At 45.9% G+C, this 20,869-nt stretch overlaps 2 protein-coding genes and 1 pseudogene across 9 annotated transcripts in view; 1 reads left to right on the top strand and 2 right to left on the bottom strand.

Moving 5' to 3' along the window:
- The window catches only part of GAB3 (GRB2 associated binding protein 3), a 62,218-nt gene extending 54,969 nt beyond the window's left edge, over positions 1–7,249 (top strand). For 5 of the 7 annotated variants that reach the window (XM_064371547.1, XM_064371543.1, XM_064371550.1 and 2 more), the window contains exons 11-14: positions 3,993–4,498; positions 5,500–6,280; positions 6,561–6,689; positions 6,945–7,249. The gene's annotated coding sequence lies outside the window, so the exon portion shown is untranslated. The remainder of the gene's footprint in view (positions 1–3,992; positions 4,499–5,499; positions 6,281–6,560; positions 6,690–6,944) is intronic. The other 2 variants (XM_064371545.1, XM_064371544.1) reach the window with 2 other exon arrangements.
- Positions 7,250–16,547: 9,298 nt separating this feature from the next.
- Positions 16,548–19,276, bottom strand: LOC105727249 (RNA-binding protein 7-like; annotated as a pseudogene).
- IKBKG (inhibitor of nuclear factor kappa B kinase regulatory subunit gamma) overlaps positions 17,299–20,869 on the bottom strand; it is a 31,238-nt gene continuing 27,667 nt past the window's right edge. Inside the window, exons 10-11 of one of the 2 annotated variants that reach the window (XR_001109737.3) lie at positions 18,307–19,789; positions 17,299–17,860 (exon numbers count right to left, since the gene is read on the bottom strand). Coding sequence is in view for 1 of the 2 variants with exons in the window: in XM_012467064.3 (XP_012322487.1) it covers positions 19,779–19,789 (11 nt within the window). In the remaining variant the exon portion in view is untranslated. Of the gene's footprint in view, positions 19,790–20,869 lie in introns of both variants that reach the window. The other variant, XM_012467064.3, reaches the window with a different exon arrangement.

The raw sequence follows: 20,869 nt of genomic DNA, 5'->3' as shown, positions 1-20,869 counted from the left end.
CATGGAGGGAAAAAAAACTCCAGGGGCATTAGAAAGTTAATGAAAAAACACAAACTTTTATTAGCAGCAAGGCACGAAATACAGAAGCAACAAAAGAAATATTTATTCCATTGACAATTCCACTCAATTCAACAAATATTTAATGATTATCTGCTACATAAGAGGTATTCATATGAGCAAGAGAAACACAGACGTCTTTCCTTAAGCTCATACTCTGGCAGGATGTGGTGGGCAGTGTTGGTGTTGTGCCCACATCCTCTGGCACCCCTTTCTCTGAAGCCTACACCCCTGGAACTCCTTCTGAGAGGATAGTCCCTCAGCTCCTGGAGCTGCTTTACCTGCAAGAGCAGAGAGCTGGAAATGGCTCGGAATTCACTTTCCCTCCCTCTGGGATTGCACCCATGCTTGGATTCTTCTACTTCTTTGTCCTGCTTCCCCCACTAGGGGTTCTCAGACTTTGGGGGACCCAATTTTCATACACTGCCTTCTTGAAAAATGGTTGCAACAATATTTTCTGTCTTGCTTGCTCTTCCAGCATCTAACCACTCCCAGTTAAGAGGTGGAGTCTATGTCCCATCATGTAGAATTTGGGTAGTGATGCCTTGACCAACGGCATACAGCAGAGGGGACTCTGACTTCTGAGGCCAGATCATACAAGATGATACATCTTTCACCTGGTACTCCCTGCCTCCCTCTCTCTGTCTCTCTGTCTCTCTGTCTCTCTGTCTCTCTCTCTCTATGTGTATATATATATGTATATATGTGTGTACATATATATGTGTATACACACACACACACACACACACATCCTTGGAATCCAGCCATTATGCTGAGAGGCAGCACAGGCCACATGGAAAGGAACCAAGTTGCTTGGCCCTCAGACTCTTCTGAGTGTTCCTAGCTGGCAGCCGGCACAAAACGTCCCCCTGTGTAAGACATCTTGGAAGCAGATTCTTCCAGCCTTCGGTTTAGCCACCCTAGCTGCTGCCACGTGGAGCAGACATGAGCCTTACTCCCAGTGACTGCCCAAACTGCAGATGCAAATGATCATTGTTGTTTTAAGTTACTATATTTGGGGGTGGTTTGTTACATCACCACAGTTACTAGATCACCAACTGAAGACAGAGGTGAGACAGGAAATAGGAAACAAATCGGTGCATTATACTGTATTTTAGAAGGTGGCAAGTGGTATGACCAAATGGAAAAGGGCAGTGAATTGGTTGCACATTGGTCTGTGACGGGGGCAGTTGCGTGATGAAGATTTAGAAGACTTAAAGGAGCCAGACATGAGAGTGCCTGGTGGCATCACACAACCTGAGCCACTGAGGACCCTCACAGGTCACAGAGGAGCAATGGCTGGCTCTGTCGTCCATCCGACGCTGCTGCTGGTGAAGGATGGTGACTTGCAGAATGCTCGCTGGGTCTGGCGAGGGTCGTGGGGGCCTGGCAAGGGAGGCCTGCGCCAGGAGGGAATCGGGAAGGGGAATCCTGCACCTCTCTAGAGAGATGACGGTCTAGCCATGGAGAGGAAGAGAAGAAAGTGTTGTCGTCAGAGGGGAATTTCAGGTTGAGGAGAAGCTGGTGGGCTTGTTCAGAGTTCAGAGATTTCAATCCTGAGCTGCACACAGGGTCTGCAGAAGAGGACAGAGAGGTGAGGTGCATGCAGGCAAGAGCCCAGCTGGGAAGTGGGGGCTTTGCACAGGAGGAACTGGCCCCTTTTTCAGAGCTCAGCTCCAGGGGAGCTCTCTCCCCCAGATATTCATGGCTCTGGAAAGAGATGCCTCTTGTCAGAAGCATAAGTTGTGGCAGAAGCTGAAACAGATCATCAACCTCGTGTCCCGCGAGAGCTAAGGGTAGTGGACTCGAGTGCACCACTGGGGCTAGCCCTGAGGAGGGGGAAGTACTGAAATCGGGACTCGTATCAGTGTTTCCTTCCTGTGTACTGTGGTTCTCTTGTTTGTTGTGTGTATTTTTATACGTGTTATGTCTCTTGTTACGATTTGTTGACTTAAAGTCTATTTTGTCTGATAGTAGCATAGCTACCCTAGATCTCTTTCATACAAAGGGAGTCTTATAGACAGTATATTGTTTGGACATATTTTAAATCCATTCTGTCAACCTCTGTCTTTTGATTAAAGAGTTTTAATTAATTACCATTTAAGTGATGATTATTCAGTTATGTTTTATTTGTGCCATTTTGCTATTTGTTTTTTGTACATCTTGTATGTTTGTTTTTCATTTCCTCCACTACTGCGTTCTTTCGTTTTTAATTGGTTGCTACAGTGTATCATTTTCTTTCTCCTTCATTTCCCTTGATAACCTACAGATCATATTTGACAGGCTTCCAAATTAACCCACCTGGGGAGGTCCTATGATTGATGCTTTACATCCTGTGTCTGAATTTGAAATTCTTTTTTTTTTTTTTTTTTTTTTTTTTTTGAGACGGAGTTTCGCTCTTGTTACCCAGGCTGGAGTGCAATGGCGCGATCTCGGCTCACCGCAACCTCCGCCTCCTGGGTTCAGGCAATTCTCCTGCCTCAGCCTCCCGAGTAGCTGGGATTACAGGCATGCGCCACCATGCCCAGCTAATTTTTGTATTTTTAGTAGAGACGGGGTTTCACCATGTTGACCGGGATGGTCTCGATCTCTTGAACTCGTGATCCACCCGCCTCGGCCTCCCAAAGTGCTGGGATTACAGGCGTGAGCCACCGCGCCCGGCCCTGAATTTGAAATTCTTATCACGAGTCCTTCAAATTATATCTTGAGTCCCTCAAACTGTTGACGTAGTTGTTAATAACTGACACTGAAAATGACACTGATTTGTTTCTAAATCATGAACTTTTGCTGATTTGTTTCTGAATAATGAAGTTTTACTGACTGTCTCGCACGTAGACATTTTAGCCTATATGTTGAGATCTGTATATATTGACTGTACCCTTTGTATTGTACCCTTCAATGAGTGTGAGTAGCACCCTCCTTTCTTTTGTTGGTGTGTCTTCCCAGGTCAGTCGTCACAAGCCTTTATCAAATTATTTCTGCTTCAACAGCTTTAAGTTTGGTCAACACACTTTATGTATGTTTCCAGTTATTTTCTTAGTGGTGACATGAGATTACAATTTACACGTTAACGTTATAATAATGTGGTTTTATGTAATACCAGTTTAACTTTAATAGTTTATGAAAATTTGCTTTGCCCCTCCCATTTATGTTGTTATTGTCACAACCTCCATCTTTCTACATGTTGTGCATTAATGTAGATATATTTATGCTTTTTTATTTTACATCATGTGGGAAAAAAGAGGAGTTACACAGCGAAGGTACATTAATAATGACATTTATGTTTACCTATATAGCTACTTTCACCAGTGTTCCTTTTTTCTTTCTATGGCTTTGAATTACTGTGCCATGTCTTTTCATTTCATCATAAAGGACTCCTTCTAGCATTTCTTGTAGGGCAGGACCACTAGTGGTTACCTGCATCAGCTTTTATTTTTTTGTGAATGTCTTAATTTCTACTTTCAACTTTCATAGAGGATTCTTGGTTTTGCTTGCTCAAATCTGCTTCTGAAACCCTTTAATAAATTTTTTATTTCCATTCTTGCACTTTTCAGTACCAGAATATCTATTTGGTTCCTTTTTTAAAAATAATTTCTACCTCTTTATTGACATTCTCTGTTGATAGCATTCTTGTGGTTTCCTTTAGTTCTTTAGCCACAGTTTCCTCAGCTCCTTGACCAAATTTAGAACAGTTGATTTAGTTTTTGTCTAGTTAGCTTTACTTCCATGCATCGTTTTTTGCTTGAAATTGGACTATTCTTAATATTATCATGTGTTATTGTGAAAATCAGATTCTTCTTCCTTTCATTGTATTTTTTTGTCGCATGTGAACTCTAAAGTTTCTGTTAATTTAGCTTATGGTCAGGTGGTGGTTTGACAGACATCTTTTAAATGCCTGAAGCTAAACAAAACAATTCCTCTTTCACTTTTCACAGAATGGCTGCATTTGGGCACTCCTTCGACACTTAAGTCTGTTAACAACTCTCTATAGCCTTCAATTCCTGCTTGTGCAGAGCCTAATGATCAGTCAAAGGTGAAAGTTTATCTTCTTTGGTCCAGCCCTAGGCACATGAGTGGCATTTTAGATTACCTGTTATTCATGGAAGTTTTTCAAAGCCCGTTTTGCACAAAGTAATTCTCTTATCACCTTTTCGTCAAAGGCTTTCAGTGTGTCTGTTAGACCCAACAGTCATCTTTTGCTGCAAGACGGATCAGTTTGTTCATTTTGCTTTTAATGTGGTCCAAGAATGCCCTGAGAGAATTCCAAATTATTTGAAATAAATGTAAGAACCTTGTGTCAGCCCTTCAAGAAATCCCTAGACATCGTCCAAGGAACATAATTTCTTGAGAGCAAGGCCCACTATACTCCTTCTGGAACCAAGTGTCTCATCCAGAAGTATCAACCGCCATTTGCAAAACCACATCTGCCCCAGGTAAAGAGGTAAGGAAAAGTTAAAGCACCATTTTTTTGTTGATTCAACATTTGCTTGGTTCTTTGTTTGGTTCTAGCCTCGGTTCTAGTTGTTGATTAAGGTGTGTTTGGTTCTAGGCTCCGTTGCTGTAAACTTTGACTACCTTTAGTGTTTGCATAGAGGAGGAAGACCTTGAATCCCCCTATGATCACACTTTACCGGATATCATGTCTGGGCTTTCTTTTTATTTCTTATTTTTGATTTTTTTTTTTGGAGACGGAGTTTCGGTCTCGTTACCCAGGCTGGAGTGCAATGGCGCGATCTCGGCTCACCGCAACCTCCACCTCTCGGGTTCAGGCAATTCTCCTGCCTCAGCCTCCCGAGTAGCTGGGATTATAGGCACGCACCACCATGCCCAGCTAATTTTTTGTATTTTTAGTAGAGACGGGGTTTCACCATGTTGACCAGGAAGGTCTCGATCTCTTGACCTCGTGATCCGCCCGCCTCGGCCTCCCAAAGTGCTGGGATTAGAGGCGTGAGCCACCGCGCCCGGCCTGGGCTTTCTTTTTAAAGTAGAGGGAAAACTTTAGACCAGAAAATGGCTGCGTGGTTGGTGGGGTAAGAAACTGACCCCAGTTCCTGCCCCTGAGGTATAGGGGGTGTGAGAAAAAAGAAAAGTCTTCCTTGGGAAGGGATTTGAGAAGGCAGTGTCCTCAGGAACAGAGCCAAGCTTCCATGAGTCCGCAGGGTAGAGGAGCACCCTGAGAAGAGATTGCCTACACATGTGAAAGTGTTGAGGTGTGCAAGGGAGGTTTGGGTGGGTCAACAGAGTTGGGGGAAAGGATGTTCAGTCTCTGGTGCTCAGGATTGAGCTCTGTTTGGTTCTAGCCTCAGTAAGCAGATTTCACAGGTGCAGCATGGTATCTGTTAGACATACAGTATACTTTTTGTCGTATCATCAATTAGTACTGAATTGCATGAATATGTGTGACGTCATTAAGCCTTCTTACCATCGCCGGCGTGTTGCCAGGCTTTCTTGTCCAGGAGTCATAAGTCTGCTTCCACAGGCGCTCTGAGAAGACAAGAAGTGAGGCCTCCTGAGGGAGCGTCGGGCTCTCCAGGGACAACGGGGCCTCACAGGGGCCAGAAGCCACCACATGCCAGGGGACGGTTTGCGCAGGCGCCCTGAGCAGGCCGATGTCGTCATGCATCAAACATTCGGAGCCTCCTGACGTAGCTTCCGGCTCTCCAGGGCCCACGGGGACACCCAGGGGCCTGTGAGTGGGAGGGTGGAACCCACAACATGGCGGGGCCTGTTTGCACGTAGACGCGGTGGGCGTCCAGCTTTGCATTGTGGGAGAAGGCGGGGTTTCGTGCGAGAGCGTCATTCCACCAGCGAGCCTCACGAAGGACTGGTGGCTTCAACGTTGGCTCTGAGGTAGAGGCGAGGCGGCCATGAAGGCCGCAGACAAAGGAGCAGGTGGAGCTGATGGCGGTGGTGCGGAGGGCGGTGCCGGTGCCCCCGGAGGCCCAGGAGACCGGGAACGCCCCGGAGACCAAGTTGGAGGCCCGGGAGACCAAGTTGGAGGCCCGGGAGACCGGGAACGCCCCGGAGACGCCGGAGGCCCGGGAGACCGGGAAGGCCCCGGAGACGCTGGAGGCTGGGAATTCGAAGGATGTGAGGGGGGTGCTAGTGGCGAAGCTCCCCAGGCTGAGGGCACCTCACAAGCCCCAGGGCAAGGTGAAGAGGCTCAGTCCCTCGCCCCAGCCTCAGCGTCCTCAGGAGGCTCCGGACATGAAGAGTTTGAGTTGTATCCTTCGCAAGTAGCCCCTAGGTTCAGGTGACGGGTTGGAGGTTGGTCTGGGGGTGGGCGAGGATGTGCAGAGAGACGTTTGAGGCGGTGGGATGCGGGAAGGCCTTTGAGGGCTAGAAAGAGGAGTGAGAGGAACCAAGGGGTCCATCAAGAGGTTTTGGTGTGCGGCGTGGCCTGCACGGGTGCAGGGAGGGTTGTTGGTAAGCCCCAAGTTTGGCCTGGGCGGAAGGAGACCTGAAACACACACTCGCCATCGCCTTAACGCAGTCACCATCAGCACCCTCACCGTGCCATTCCGCTCCATCTTGGAGGCGGGGATTGCCCGCCATTATCTGGGCCAAGGATATGAATACCTCGTGAGAGGCGTCCGCAGGGAGCTCACGATAACTGGCTCTGACCTCGTTATGTAAGTTCTAGATGGGGCGGGGGACTGTGGGCGGGGCAGTGGGACCGGGCCCATCTCTCCACCAGAGGAACTCTATTGGCCTCATAGAGACGCCTAGCGGTTGGGTCTAAGAAGAGTGTATGATACACTGGGCTTGTCACCGCGTGATGGCGGCGCTCTATGCGAGCCGCCATTACGTGCAATGGAGCGGGGGTGGGGAAAGGAGCACGAGGCAACCCCTCTAATAAAAGTTGTTTTCTTTCCTCTCATTTTTAGCCGATTAACTTCGCACAATTCTGATATCCTCCGACTTTCCGTCATCTTGCTGCTCAACCACCTTGCCATGATGATACAGGCCATGCATCATTTCATACCCCCCCGTTTTCCTCAGCATCATGGCAGAAAAGGGGGTTGAGCCCTGACCCTGTGCCGGTCCTGCGCAGCGCACCCTTCCCTGCGGTCGTTTTGTTTTTTTGAGGGGTGACGCTAATTGTGTACCTGGACTGGCTCCTAGGTGCTCGCTCCCCATTTGTTTGAAACCGTGCTTCACTGTTACTGTTTAAAATAAAACGGAGTTACTGTTCTATGTCTGAGTTCCTTTTCATCTGGTGCACCTCTGGATTTTCCCGCCTTTGTCCTCGGGTTGGACGAAAGATGCAATTTCTAGATTGTCTGTCTGTCTGTCTGTCTCTCTCGCGTTTGTCTCTCTCAGGGAAGGGTGGTTATGAATATACAAAAATGATGTTACAATCATTGTCACCTCAGAATCTACAAATTGCATCACTTCTATATTGGAATAATTAGTAAGGATGTTTTAACTTCGATACAAGAAAACCATAAGCATTAAAACTTCTGGGTAAAATAGTGACCTGAATGCAAAGATTTTTAAGTCCTCTCCCCAGAGTTACCCTGAAGTGACAAATGAAACGAATGAAATACAGACTATAAGAGGAAGCCAGTTCATCAGCTAACCGGGAAACAGCAGCAACCCCTCTGAGGAATTTCTCTCCCCCTCTCTCTCTCTCTCTCTCTCTCTCTCTCTCTCTCTCCCCCTCCCTCCTCTCCCCTCTGTCTCTCTCTCTTCTCTCTCTCTCCTCTCTCCTCTCCTCTCTCTCTCTCTCCTAGTTACAGTCTATCATGGATTGGTACTTTTGTAAAACAATAAAATTTATGGTACCATTAGCTGAAAAAGACATGCCAAATCCAAGCCCATCTATTTTATTATGAGAGTCAACAGACACTGTGATTCAACAGATTTATCCTGCCTGCCCATACACTAAATTTCTTTACTTATTATAGGCTGGAAGCAGTTTGTGGATCATCATCCACTTGCAGACTGTATTCGTTTTTTTAGGGCCATCAGAACAAAACACCACAAACTACGTGTGGCTTAAAATAACAAAAATGGACTTTCTTGCAAGTTCCAGTGTCCACTAGTCCAAAATCAAGGTATTGGCAGGGCCACGCTCCCTCCAAAGATGCATTCCCTGGTGTTCCGTGGCTTTTCGATGCTTAAACACATCACTCCAAACTCTGTCTCTGTCATCATATGACCTTGTCCTGTACGTGTCTGTCTCCAAATTTTCCCCCTTTTAATTAAGATACGAGTCCTACTGGATTAGGGCCCACTTTAAGGACCTCATCTTACCTTGATTACATCTGCAAAGACCTTATTTCCAAATAAGGTCTCATCAACAGGTCCCGGATAGATAGGACTTTTGGGGGGGGACAATTCAACCTGCTACGTGAACCATCCTCATTTTGTAACTTCACTTTCTGTGCCTCTCATGGAGACGGTGCAAGACTAATTTAAAGGCAGAGCCAGCCTGTGGCTCCCTGCATATGAAATCACAGCATCTTGGGAATGACACCCACTAACTGAGAGGGGCCTGGCTGGAAGCAAGGTGTAATTCTGCAGCAGCTGGAGACACATCTGGCCCCTCCAACAGCCCTTGAAGTCCAGCTTTCGGAGGAGACCACAGGAGTCTTTACTCCTGCCTTATACTGGTTACACGTGGCAGCACCGTGGAAAGGGCTGGCCACTGCCACGATCTGGCTTTCTGAGAGGAAACTGCCAGGTCAGGAGGCACCACCCCACTACTCTGCTGCCATTCTCTTAGGCTCTTCACTTTTTTTTTTTTTGGAAAGAAAAAAAAGGAACAAACAAAGAAAGAAAAAAAAGAATGAAGAAGAGGAAGAAAAGGAAGAGAAAGAGAGAGAGAGAATGAGAGTATTGCTTTCTTGCCCAGGCTAGAATGCAGTTTAGTAATGGGTATTGAAAACCTCTTTTATACCAATAATTATGCTTAATGATGTAGACAGGAAGGAATAAGGGAAGAAAATAACAAACAAGCAGCCAACCAATATTTCATTTAAAACCTATGAAATGCTATGCTATTACTGAGGAGTGATTTACTTCCAATTATGTAGTCACTTTTGGAATAGGTGTGAGGTGGTAATGTATGTTTTGTGTATTTGAAGTGGAGAGTTCTATAAATGTTTATTAATTTTACTTGTTCCGGGTCTGAGTTCAAGTCATGGATGTCCTTGTTAATATTCTATCTCGTTGATCTATAAAATCGTTAGCTCTTCTTGTTACATTGATCCTTTTGCCATTAAGTAATGTCCTTCTTTGCCTCTTTTGCTCTTTGTTGCTTTAAAGTCTACTTTATCAGAGGCGAGAATTGCATCTCCTGCTTTTTATTTATTTGTTTATTTTTACTTATTCTCTATCATTAGAATAGCATGGGGGAAAGATCCACCCCCATGATTCACTTACCTCCCACTGGGAATTATGATGGGAGCTACGCTTCAAGATGAGCTGTGAGTGGAACACCAGGTTCCCTGCAGCTCAGGCTGTTCCACAGTCTTGACTTGCTCTTACCTAAATTAAAACATCTGGAGTTCTTAAACCTCCTGATCTGATATCCTTCCAGATGACCTATTGGTCTTCAAATTGGTCCACCTAATGGCAGCTAGTTCCTGTATAAGTATCAGTTCATGACCCAAAGCCCAGATGGGTGGAGACACAGGACAAGCTTTCTTTTCCTTCGGTACTTTCTGCTCTAGCCAGAGGAGATTCCCTGGCCATCTGGGCCCTCCCTCCCGTCCCCTTATCTTACAACAGCCTATGACAGTGTCGCTAGCCTCATATCCTTGCCGAACTGATGGGAAGTATTTAAATTTTTGCCAATCAGACGGACAAAAAAATCGCAGCACTTTGGGAGGCCGGGCGGGGTGGCTCACGCCTGCAATCGCAGCACTTTGGGAGGCCAAAGCGGTGGCTCATTTGAGTTCAAGAGTTTAAGACCAGCCTGGCCAACATGACGAAACCCCGTCTCTACTAAAAATACAAAACTCAGCCAGGTGTGGTGGCCCACCTGTAATCCCACCTACTCAGGAGGCTGGGTCAGGAGAATCGCTTCAACCCAGGAGGCAGAGGTTGCAGTGAGCCGAAGTCACACCAGTGCACTCCAGCCTTGGTGACAGAGTGAGACTCTATCTCAAGAAAAAAAATAAGGAAATGAAAATTATTTTAAAATTAGTGAAGCTGAGCATCTTTTCATATGAGTATTTGCTTTTGTATTTCCTGTCTTGTGAGCTCCATTTCTAAAATTGGGTTGTTTGAGTTGTCCTAAAATTCTCTGTTAACAAAATTGGCTTCATCAGACTGCTGTGAACATTTTCTCATTTGAGAGTGCTGAAAACACTTCTGAGCTCAGAAACCACAGAGAAGTCATAAAAATGATGAAGTGGCTGCATAAAATTTAAAATGCATGGGTACCAAAAGGCAAATGAGAGAATATTCATAACAAGTTAGAGGTAGGGATCTACCTTTGTGTGGGGTGTGTGTGTGTGTGTGTTCAAAATGGAGAGCAGTTCTCCAAAATGCCATTTCTTCAATGTTGCCTCTATCATTTCTCAAATATAAATTTCTCCTTTATTATATTACTATATTTCCATGTGGAATAAAATCATCTATGTCTGGACTCTTAATTCTGTTTCACTGACCAGCCTTCCTGTTTCTTCTTCAACACTGAAAGGTTTTTGTTCCGTTGATCTAGCTGTGTAATTCCTGTTCCCCAGGAGTTATTCTACCTGAGTACATTCAGCTTCCCTGAGAGATGTGCTGGAGCTATCTCAGGCCCATTTCCACTTCTGCACTGAAAGGGACAAAGTAGCTGTGCTGGCCGAGGCTGCCGTTGCTCTGTGTGTCGTTGCTAAGCACAGAATACCCCAGTGTGTGTTGATACAGGACCGTTGTGTTCCAGTGTAGACGCCCTGAGAGCCACAAGGCGAGACTTCACTAGTGGGAGTGAGGGACTGTTGCGCTTCTTTTCTGAATGGCTGCCTGCACTTACAAACAAGGTATCCATATGTTCTCTCCATTATTCCTCTAAATGATGAAGTGAGCTAGCTGCTATTATTAGCTCCACATGAAAGACGAAACATCTAAAGCTGAGAGAAAGAGAAAGAGAGAGAGAGAGAGAGAGAGAGAGGTTGAGTATCCTACCTCACCCTAAATCAATCACACATTCAGGAAGGGGTGGAGTTGAGCTTGACCTCTGGCCATGTGTCTGGCTCCAGCTCAAGTGCATCCCTCAGTCAAGTCCTTCTAAGCAGACTAATTCTAAATGTAAGCATTCTAAGCTGACTTATTCTGATGCTGAATTCTTGACATCTGCTCCAAGTGTCAGCCTTCCTCATAGCAGCCAGCACAGACCTGGCATAGAATAGGCACTGGGAAAATGATAGCAGTCCATCCCATAATGCTTATGTTTCGACATGAGAGTCACCAGTTCCTGGAGGGAACCACGAAGTCCCATGGTCATCTTCTGCGTTGGACAAGGAGTTGTTATTTGTTGTTATTCGTTGGCTCAAAGAGTCACTCTGTTTGCTCCACCAAGGACCACGCTTAACAATCGTAGCTGCCCATGGAAGGCACTCACAACTTCAGCACTAGGGTTGGCAGACACTTCTAAGTGATTCCCTCGAGGCTCTCTAGCCAGGGTCCTTCCATATTTCCTAACACTCTCGGCTTAATCAGGTCAGCAGAGTTAACCCCCAAGTCAGCCCAACTGCAGGCTGAAAAGTCTGGACTACTTTACTGGGCCACTCTGTGAGCCATTCCTAGAGTATGAGTGTAGCTGAACATGTGCCAGCTGCGGCTTGGCCTCCATCTGTCCCTAGCAAGAGGACCAGACTTTCATGTTAGCTATCCTGGCTTCACTGCAGCCCTGAATCATCAGCTGTGGGTCGACAGTGGAGGGCTGCAGGGTCACTTGAATTCAGGTGACTTTCTTGGTGTAGCCATGACCTCTGGCATCTTTGGCAATCTTGTGCCTAGAGAGCTGTCTCTTGTGTCTGCCCCAGCTAGACCTCAGAATCTGGGCGCCAACTAGTCAGGAAATGCTGATAGTTATGGAAAAAGAGTGACATTTAGCCCACACCCCTGGGAAAGAAGAAATACTCAGCTCTATCCACATGCTCCCTTCTTACCGCACTGTCCCCATCGTCTGCAGAAGAGAAAGGTCAGTGCACTCACTCAAGCACATCAGAGGCCCTACTTGGAGAGCCCCTGGTCTAACCACACGCATCTGCTGCTTCCCTCTGCCTCATCCTCCTCATCCTATATTGGAATGGTCAGATTCTTACCCCAAAGATGGTGAGCAGGAACTGGAGCATTCACCTTTGTGTCATCTCTCTCCCCTCCTCCACTCCTTGACTTTTTTGTGTGTCAGCAGAGATGGCACCTTGTCCCTGATCAGAACTGGTTACACACCCTTCTTGGATGTGTTCTTCTCTGTTCCTCCCATCGGACTGTGAACTTGGGGGCAGGGACTCTGTGCAGGAGGTTGCTAATAGTGAGACTTGGAGTGAGGTAATGAGTGTCCCCAAAACTTCCAGAGAAGAAGGGAAGGGATGGCTATACGGGGTATTGCAAAGGAAGAGTCTTCCCAGCGCCTGCTCCACAGTATGTGTGTGTAAATGCCTATTCAACTAAATGAAAACATTTACAGAGCTAGTTGATTGATGACATAGGGAGAGTAAGAAGGAGAAGGGATCCAGACACTGGTGGAGATGGCAAAATCGAAAATGGCATTGACTCCCGAAGAAACGGGGTGAAATAACGAGCTTGACGTTGGTCAAGGATGTTGGTATTTAAGTAGATGGCAAATGCACAAATGGGGATGCATAACTGGAGAAATGGCGCAGAAGGTCTATTTGTCAATCATAGCACAGTGGCCGGGAGCACAGACATGGGAGTCAGCCACATGTCTGGGGCCGGCTTTGTCTTGTCCAGCAATCCCCCACCAAGATGTTACATCCCATCTTCCTGGTGCAAGGGAGGTTAGTCACTTGAAGGTTAGTCCTAGAAGGCTCGATGGCTTTTAGGGAGCCATCTACAGAAAGGGGTGGCTTTTTGCAGCACTGACCTCAATGCTAAATCCCCTTTTCTATGCAGCAACCCTTACTGTTCTGCAGCCACTCCAGGTGATCCCCAGGCAAGCAGGGCCTGGAGTGGACCTCAGCAGTCCTACAGCAGAGGGGCCAGACTGTTAGAAGGAAAACTAACAAACATAAAGAAATAACTTCATCATCAACAAACTGGATGTCCACTCAGAGACCCAATCTGAAAGTCAACAACTACAAAGACGACAGGTGGATAAATCCACAAAGATGGGAAGAAACCAGTGCAAAAATGATGAAAACACCCGAAACCAGAACAGCTCTCCTCCTACAAGGGATCACAACTCCTCACCAGCAAGGGAACAAGGCTGGATGGAGAATGAGTGTGATGAATTGACAGGATCAGGCTTCAGAATGTGGGTAATAAGATACTTCTGTAAGCTAAAAGAACATGTTCTAACCCAATGCAAAGAAACTAAGAACCTGAAAAAAGATTTGACGAAATGCTAATGAGAATGGACAACTTAGAGAGGAATATAAGTGAATTAATGGAGCTGAAAAACACAACACGAGAACTTCACGAAGCATACACAAGTTTCAACAGCCGAATTGACCAAGCAGAAGAAAGGATATCAGAGGTCAAAGATCAACTCAATGAAATAAAACGAGAAGGCAAGATTAGACAAAAAAGGGTAAAAAGGAATGAACAAAGTCAACAAGAAATATGGGACTATGTGAAAAGACCTAATCTACGTTTGATAGGTGTACCTGAATGTGATGGAGAGAACGAATCCAAGCTGGAAAATACTCTTCAGAATATTATCAAGGAAAACTTCCCCAACCTAGCAAGGCAGACCAATATTCAAGTCCAGGAAATACAGAGAACACCACAAAGATATTCCTCAAGAAGAGCAACCGCAAGGCACATAATCGTCAGATTCACCAGGGTTGAAATGAAGGAGAAAATGCTAAGGGCAGCCAGAGAGAAAGGTCGGGTTACTCACAAAGGGAAACCTATCAGACTCACAGCAGATCTCTCAGCAGAAACCCTACAAGCCAGAAGAGAGTGGGGGCCGATATTCAATATCCTTAAAGAAAAGAACTTTCAACCCAGAATTTCATATTCAGCCAAACTAAGCTTCATAAGTGAAGGAAAAATAAAATCCTTTGCGAACAAGCAAGTACTCAGAGATTTCATTACCACCAGGCCTGCTTTACAAGAGCTTCTGAAAGAAGCACTACACATATAAAGGAACAACCAGTATCAGCCATTCCAAAAACATACCAAATGGTAAAGAGCATCAACACAATGAAGAATCTACATCAATTAATGGAGACAACAGATGCTGGAGAGGATGTGGAGAAATAGGAACACTTTTACACGTTGGTGGGAGTGTAAATTAGTTCAACCATTGTGGAAGACAGTGTGGCGATTCCTCAAGGACCTAGATGTAGAAATACCATTTGACCCAGCAATCTCATTACTGGGTATATATCCAAAGGATTATAAATCGTTCTACTATAAGGACACATGCACACGAATGTTCATTGCAGCACGGTTTACAATAGCAAAGACCTGGAACCAACCCAAATGCCCATCGATGATAGACTGGACAGGAAAAATGTGGCACATATACACCATGGAATATTATGCAGCCATCAAGAATGATGAGTTCACATCCTTTGTAGAGACATGGATGAATCTGGAAACCATCATTCTCAGCAAACTGACACAAAAACAGAAAATCAAACACCGCATGTTCTCACTCATAGGAGGGTGTTGAACAAGGAGAACACATGGACACAGGGAGGGGAGCATCGCACACTGAGGTCTGTTGGGGGGAAATAGGGGAGGGACAGCGGGGGTTGGGGAGTTGGGGAGAGAGATAGCATGGGGAGAAATGCCGCATGTAGGTGATGGGGAGTAAGGCAGCAAATCACACTGCCACGTATGCACGTATGCAACAAACTTGCAATGCAAAAAGATAAATGGTAATTAAAATATCTGCTTTACCCTGGAGGCAACACCACACATCTACAACCATCCGGTCTTTGACAAACCTGACAAAAACAAGCAATGGGGAAAGGATTCCCTGTTTAATAAATGGTGTTGGGAAAACTGGCTAGCCATGTGCAGAAAGCAGAAACCAGACCCCTTCCTGACACCTTACACTAAAATTAACTCCAGATGGATTAAAGACTTAAACATAAGACCTAACACCATCAAAACCCTAGAAGAAAACCTAGGCAAAACCATTCAGGACATAGGCGTAGGCAAGGACTTCATGACTAAAACACCAAAAGCATTGGCAACAAAAGCCAAAATAGACAAATAGGACCTAATTAAACTCCGGAGCTTCTGTACAGCAAAAGAAACAATCATTAGAGTGAACCGGCAACCAACAGAATGGGAAAAAATTTGTGCAATCTACCCATCTGACAGAGGGCTAATATCCAGAATCTACAAAGAACTAAAACAGATTTACAAGGAAAAAACAAGCCCATTCAAAAGTGGGTGAAGGACATGAACAGACACTTTTCAAAAGAAGACATATATGAGGCCAACAAACGTGAAAAAATGCTCATCATCACTGGTCATTAGAGAAATGCAAATCAAAACCACACTGAGATACCATCTCACGCCAGTCAGAATGGTGATCATTAGGGACTCCATGTTTGGATCCCCTTCCACGAATGCTCTATGGAAGCTGTTTTTTATTTATCCTAGATTTTCCCTCTGGAGTCCCCTTCCATACACTCTCGTGGAAGCCTGTCTTCCCCTCCTAAACTCCATCTCTCTCTCTCTATTCCCTTCCACTCAGTGTGGAAGCTGCTTTCCTCTCCTGGATACCATCTTTTCTTTCTCTCACTCACTGTGAGAGTTAGCTGTTTCTTTCTCTCTCCTTCTCCTGTTTCTCTCTCTCTCTAAATAAATCACTTTCTACAAAAAAAAAAAAAAAAAAAAAGAATGGCAATCATTAAAAAATCTGGAGACAACAGATGCTGGAGAGGATGTGGAGAAATAGGAACACTTTTACACTGTTGGTGGGAGTGTAAATTAGTCCAACCATTGTGGAAGACAGTGTGGCGATTCCTCAAGAATCTAGAAATAGAAATTCCATTTGACCCAGCAATCCCATTACTGGGTATATACCCAAAGAACTATAAATCGTTCTACTATAAAGACACATGTACACGTATGTTCATTGCAGCACTGTTTACAATAGCAAAGACCTGGAACCAACCCAAATGCCCATTGATGATAGACTGGACAGGGAAAATGTGGCACATATACACCATGGAATATTATGCAGCCATCAAAAATGAGTTCGCGTCCTTTGTAGGGACATGGATGAACCTGGGAACCATCATTCTCAGCAAATTGACACAAGAACACAAAATCAAACACCGCATGTTCTCACTCATAGGCGGGTGTTGAACAATGAGAACACATGGACACAGGGAGGGGAGCACTACACACTGGGGTCTGTTGGGGGGAGGCCAAGGGAGGGACAGTGGGGGGTAGGGAGGTTGGGGAGAAATAACATGGGGAGAAATACTAGATGTAGGTGACGGGGGGAATGGAGGCAGCAAACCACATTGCCATGTATGTACCTATGCAACAATCCTGCATGATCTGCACATGTATCCCAGAACCTAAAGTACAATTTAAAAATATATATCTGCTTTATCATACAACCAATCTATAGAATTCAATCCCTCCTAAAGTGTCTAAAAGGATTAGGAGTTGTGGCACATTGTCCTCTGCATAAAACCCAGGGGTGAAAGGCTGTTAATCCTGTAATAAAACCACAATTCTTTTCATTTTTGTATTAAATTGTAGCTATACATTTACTAAAGTTTATAAAGAAATGTGACAACTTGCAAGGCTGCTCTGTACAGGTTCTCAACAAAATGTTTCCACACCGACTTAGACAAAGGGCCTAAAATGATCCTATAAAAACAATGTCCTTTTAACACTTGCTAGTGTCGAGATGAGAGCCATTTTCTGTTGCTACGACTGTCTCTTCTGTTGTCACAGTCATGATCCAGCCATTGTGGTTCCAGTCATCGTAGAAGAAATCATCTCTGTGTCCTCTGTTAATGATGGTCAGGTCCATGATCAGTGTGACGCTGTTGCTGGCTATACTGTCGAACTGCTAGGTAGGGATGAGAATTCCATCTGACTCTGCGCTGTGATGAGAGTGCATCTTGGTACCACTGCGAGCTCGAAGACCGGTTCAAAGTACGATTGTGTGATTGAACTGATGCTGGTGAAAATCCTAGCTGATCCAGAGGTGGAGAAGCAAAGATGGCATTTTTCTGAAATCACCATTCATCACTGCTTGTCTCTGAAAATTTTCTGGAGAAGAGGAAAGCTCTCTGAAGTGTCTGTGCTGATAGACCCATGTTACCCACTGTCCTTTCATACCCACCACTGGGAGATGTGGGGGCAGGGCTTGAATCAGCAACACGAGGCTGGGGGCATGGTGAACTGCTATCGCGCGAGGCATGACTACTTCCTGTCTAAACTGAACTTCGATAGGCCTTCCATAGAGTTTGATTCCACTAAGATGAGCAGATACTTCATGTGACTGAGAGGTGGCATCCTTCTATGTATCCACCGGGACCCCCTTCCTACTTCTCCTCTTTGCCAGATCACAAGTCCGGCAGCATGACAGCACCAGCCAGGGTTGCTCAGTCTGAGTTGGGAAGAGGTGCGCTATCCCGCATCCAGGACACCACTGCACATTTTCCTTAGCATTGGGTACCGAGTAGCACTGTAAAAGAGAAAAATGAAGCCAGCTGCTTTTACAGGGAGTGGTCTTCTTGAAGGGAAACACAGGCCACCATTTGTCGAACACCCTCTTGGTGTCAAAATCAATGTTAGGGAAGTTCATGCAATAAACAAAATTTCATTCCTAATGACAAATGTGAAAATTGCATTACTTATCAGAAACCTGGCAAGATATTAAACAGAGATTCATAGACAGGTGTTTCTGGCTCCAAAGCTTCTATTCTGTCTGACATTCTCCCTCAAATTACCAGTATGGAAGGAAGAAACAAGGCAGTGATACCTTAGAAGGCCTACCCTAGCTACCCTAGCCGGCCCAGAGTCAGCCCCAGGAGAAGCCACCCCCATAGACAGAACAGAGAGGCCTCTCCAAGTCTGTTCCTTCATTCATAAAGTGGACCTGACGGTGATACCTCCGCTGAGGGTACCTACGTTTCAGGAGATGATGGATGCACATAATTGTCTTCCTCAGAAAAAACTTCAGCTTCTCTCATTTCCGCACACCGAGGGACTCAGCCCGTGGCTGGGACTCAGGCCAACGACTGAGAGGTGCCATAGACACTAGGACACCACAGGGAGCTGGGCTCAGGTCACGTGTTCTGAGAAGCGACCCTCAAAAGGCTTCGGAAGACGTTTGATGTGGATGTTGAGGAACGGGGTGCAAGTGGAGAGGTGCAGCAGAGAATTGCCTTGCTCACCCCGCAGCTCCTGTGACCTCATTCAACCTCAGTGGCTGTCTTAGAGGCCCTGTCTCCAAATCCATATAAATGTGGGGGGACACAACTCAGCTCATAAGACACTCTAAGCAGAACATGTTCCAAAATCGTATCTCTACATTGTATCACTTTCCCATCGATCCCTTATGTTGTCTAACTGCAATTCATGTGACATCTGACCCGTGGGATCTCCTCTTTTGAGAACCATCCATTCATATCCTTTTCGTTTTTTTTTTTTAAATAATTGGAATAGTCACATTTTAGTTATTGACTGGAGAGTACTCTTTCCATGTTCAAGATACCAAATATTTATCATAATTGGAAGTACTTTTGCTCCACATTGCTTCACTTTATCTTTGCTCATAGAATTTTCCGTACAGAAGTAATTTTGTGTGTGTCATTCCATAAGTCTCTGTAATTGCACAAATTATCCAACGACCATGTTCTGCTTTCATAAGCTAGAAACAGACAGCAAAGATGTATGATTTACAACTAAAAATGCAACAGAAATATTTGGCGTTTGTTGGAATGGGGAGAAACCTGGCATACAAATTAGCTTTCAGCCAATGGGTCTTCTACAATAAGTTTCAAATTCCTGTGTGATTGGATCCCTCGCCCAACCCCCAGTAAAGCATCAGGCCCAACGGCAGCCTCATCGTGGAGAGGGCGTGCCGCCTTGATGTCATGTTACTAGTGCCTGGTAAACCCTTTCTTTCCCCAGGGCCTGCACAAAGCCCTCTTCACGTCCTTGATCCACGTGCTGTAGAAGAAGGGGCAGAGCACATGAGTGCGGCCCACACACGGCACTGAGAGGATGCGGAGTTGGGAAGGATGTAGCCGGGGACTGAAGTGAGGCGGGCATCACAGCTAGAAAAGGCCTTTCCTCAGCCCTGGGTGGAACAAATCCCCACCAGCAGCCACGACATGCCCATAGGAGACCACAGCCAGGACTCAGGCTGCAGGAGCCACCAGGAAACTGAAGAACACGGCAAGCTCATCAGTACGCGCGCTGGAGCAAGAGGATCTGAGCAGGGCAGAGGTCGCACAAGAAGTGGGTGATGAGGTGAGGCCTGCAGAACTTGGGTAGAGCTTTGAGGATGGTGTAGGTGAATGCGTTGGCCAAGGCCAGCAGGCAGGAGACGGACGTGAGGCCCGCGTGGGTCGGTTGGCCAAAAGCTGCATCGTGGTCTAGGCTACGGCTGTGTGGAGAAAGAATATCTGGATGAGACAAGCACAATAAGGGACGGGTCCCATGACTGACCGAATCCCTGCATGTCCCGCCTTCCTGACTCGGTGCCCGCTGAGTTCTGTTCCTCCAACGGTACAATGACATCCATCAGCTGCCCGCCCCCTGATAACACACTCTCTGTTTGAAGGTTCACCTCTCAATGACTACAGAGAAAGCAGCCTGGGCCCCGTAGAAGACCAGCTGCTAGTTGGTACCAACCCTGGGTCTCTGAGGAAAGGACAGAGAAGGGTCACTCCACTTCACAAGGCAAAGTCAGTCACCCATTCCCCCCGCCAGTTCTCAAGGCTATAACGTCAGCATTTTGGGAGACCAAGGTGGAAAGATTGCTTGATTCCAGGAGTTCGAGTCCAGCCTGGGCAACACACCCTGTCTCTACTGTTAAAAAACAGAAGGAAGGAAGGAAGGGAGGGAGGGAGGGACGGGAGAAAGGGACAGGTCTCTTAGAGAACATTTTAAAAATAACAATTTGACATTTAATTCACATGCCACACAATTCACATGTCTAAAGTGTACAGTTCGGTGGTTTTTAGTGGATTCATAGGCACGTGCAGCTATCACCATGACCAGTTTCAAGACATTCTCATCATCCCAGAAGGAAACCCTGTCTCCATTACCACCCACTCCCCATTTCCTCCCAACTCCTCCAGCCCCAGGCAACCACCAACCGACTTTCCTTAGACAACGTTTTGAACCCTATTGGCAGGAATTATAGTCAAATGGAAAATCCAGTTTGGGGAGTGGTGTAAGCTAGAATTGGTTTCATGGTTTTTCCTCGGTAACTCTGCTGCACACGAACGGTATTTCTGCCCTTTGTACAGATGAGGAAACTGAGGCTCAGAGAGATTAAGCAAGGCGCAGAGTGGCACTTGTCCCCGAGACCCCAGAATCTGTGCTCCTGCTTATACGTTATAGATAAGTAAGTTAAAATGCTCAGGCCGGGCGCAGTGGCTCAAGCCGTTAATCCCAGCACTTTCTGAAACCAAGGCAGGTGGATTTCTCGAGGTCAGGAGTTTGACACTAGCTTGGCCAA

This window comes from Aotus nancymaae, unplaced genomic scaffold (genome assembly GCF_030222135.1).
Source record: "Aotus nancymaae isolate 86718 unplaced genomic scaffold, 86718_ANA_hifiasm-v0.15.2.pri h1tg000138l, whole genome shotgun sequence".
NCBI lineage: Eukaryota > Metazoa > Chordata > Mammalia > Primates > Aotidae > Aotus > Aotus nancymaae.
The sequence above is the reverse complement of the archived record's forward strand: the minus strand, read 5'-3'. Positions and strand labels throughout refer to the sequence as shown.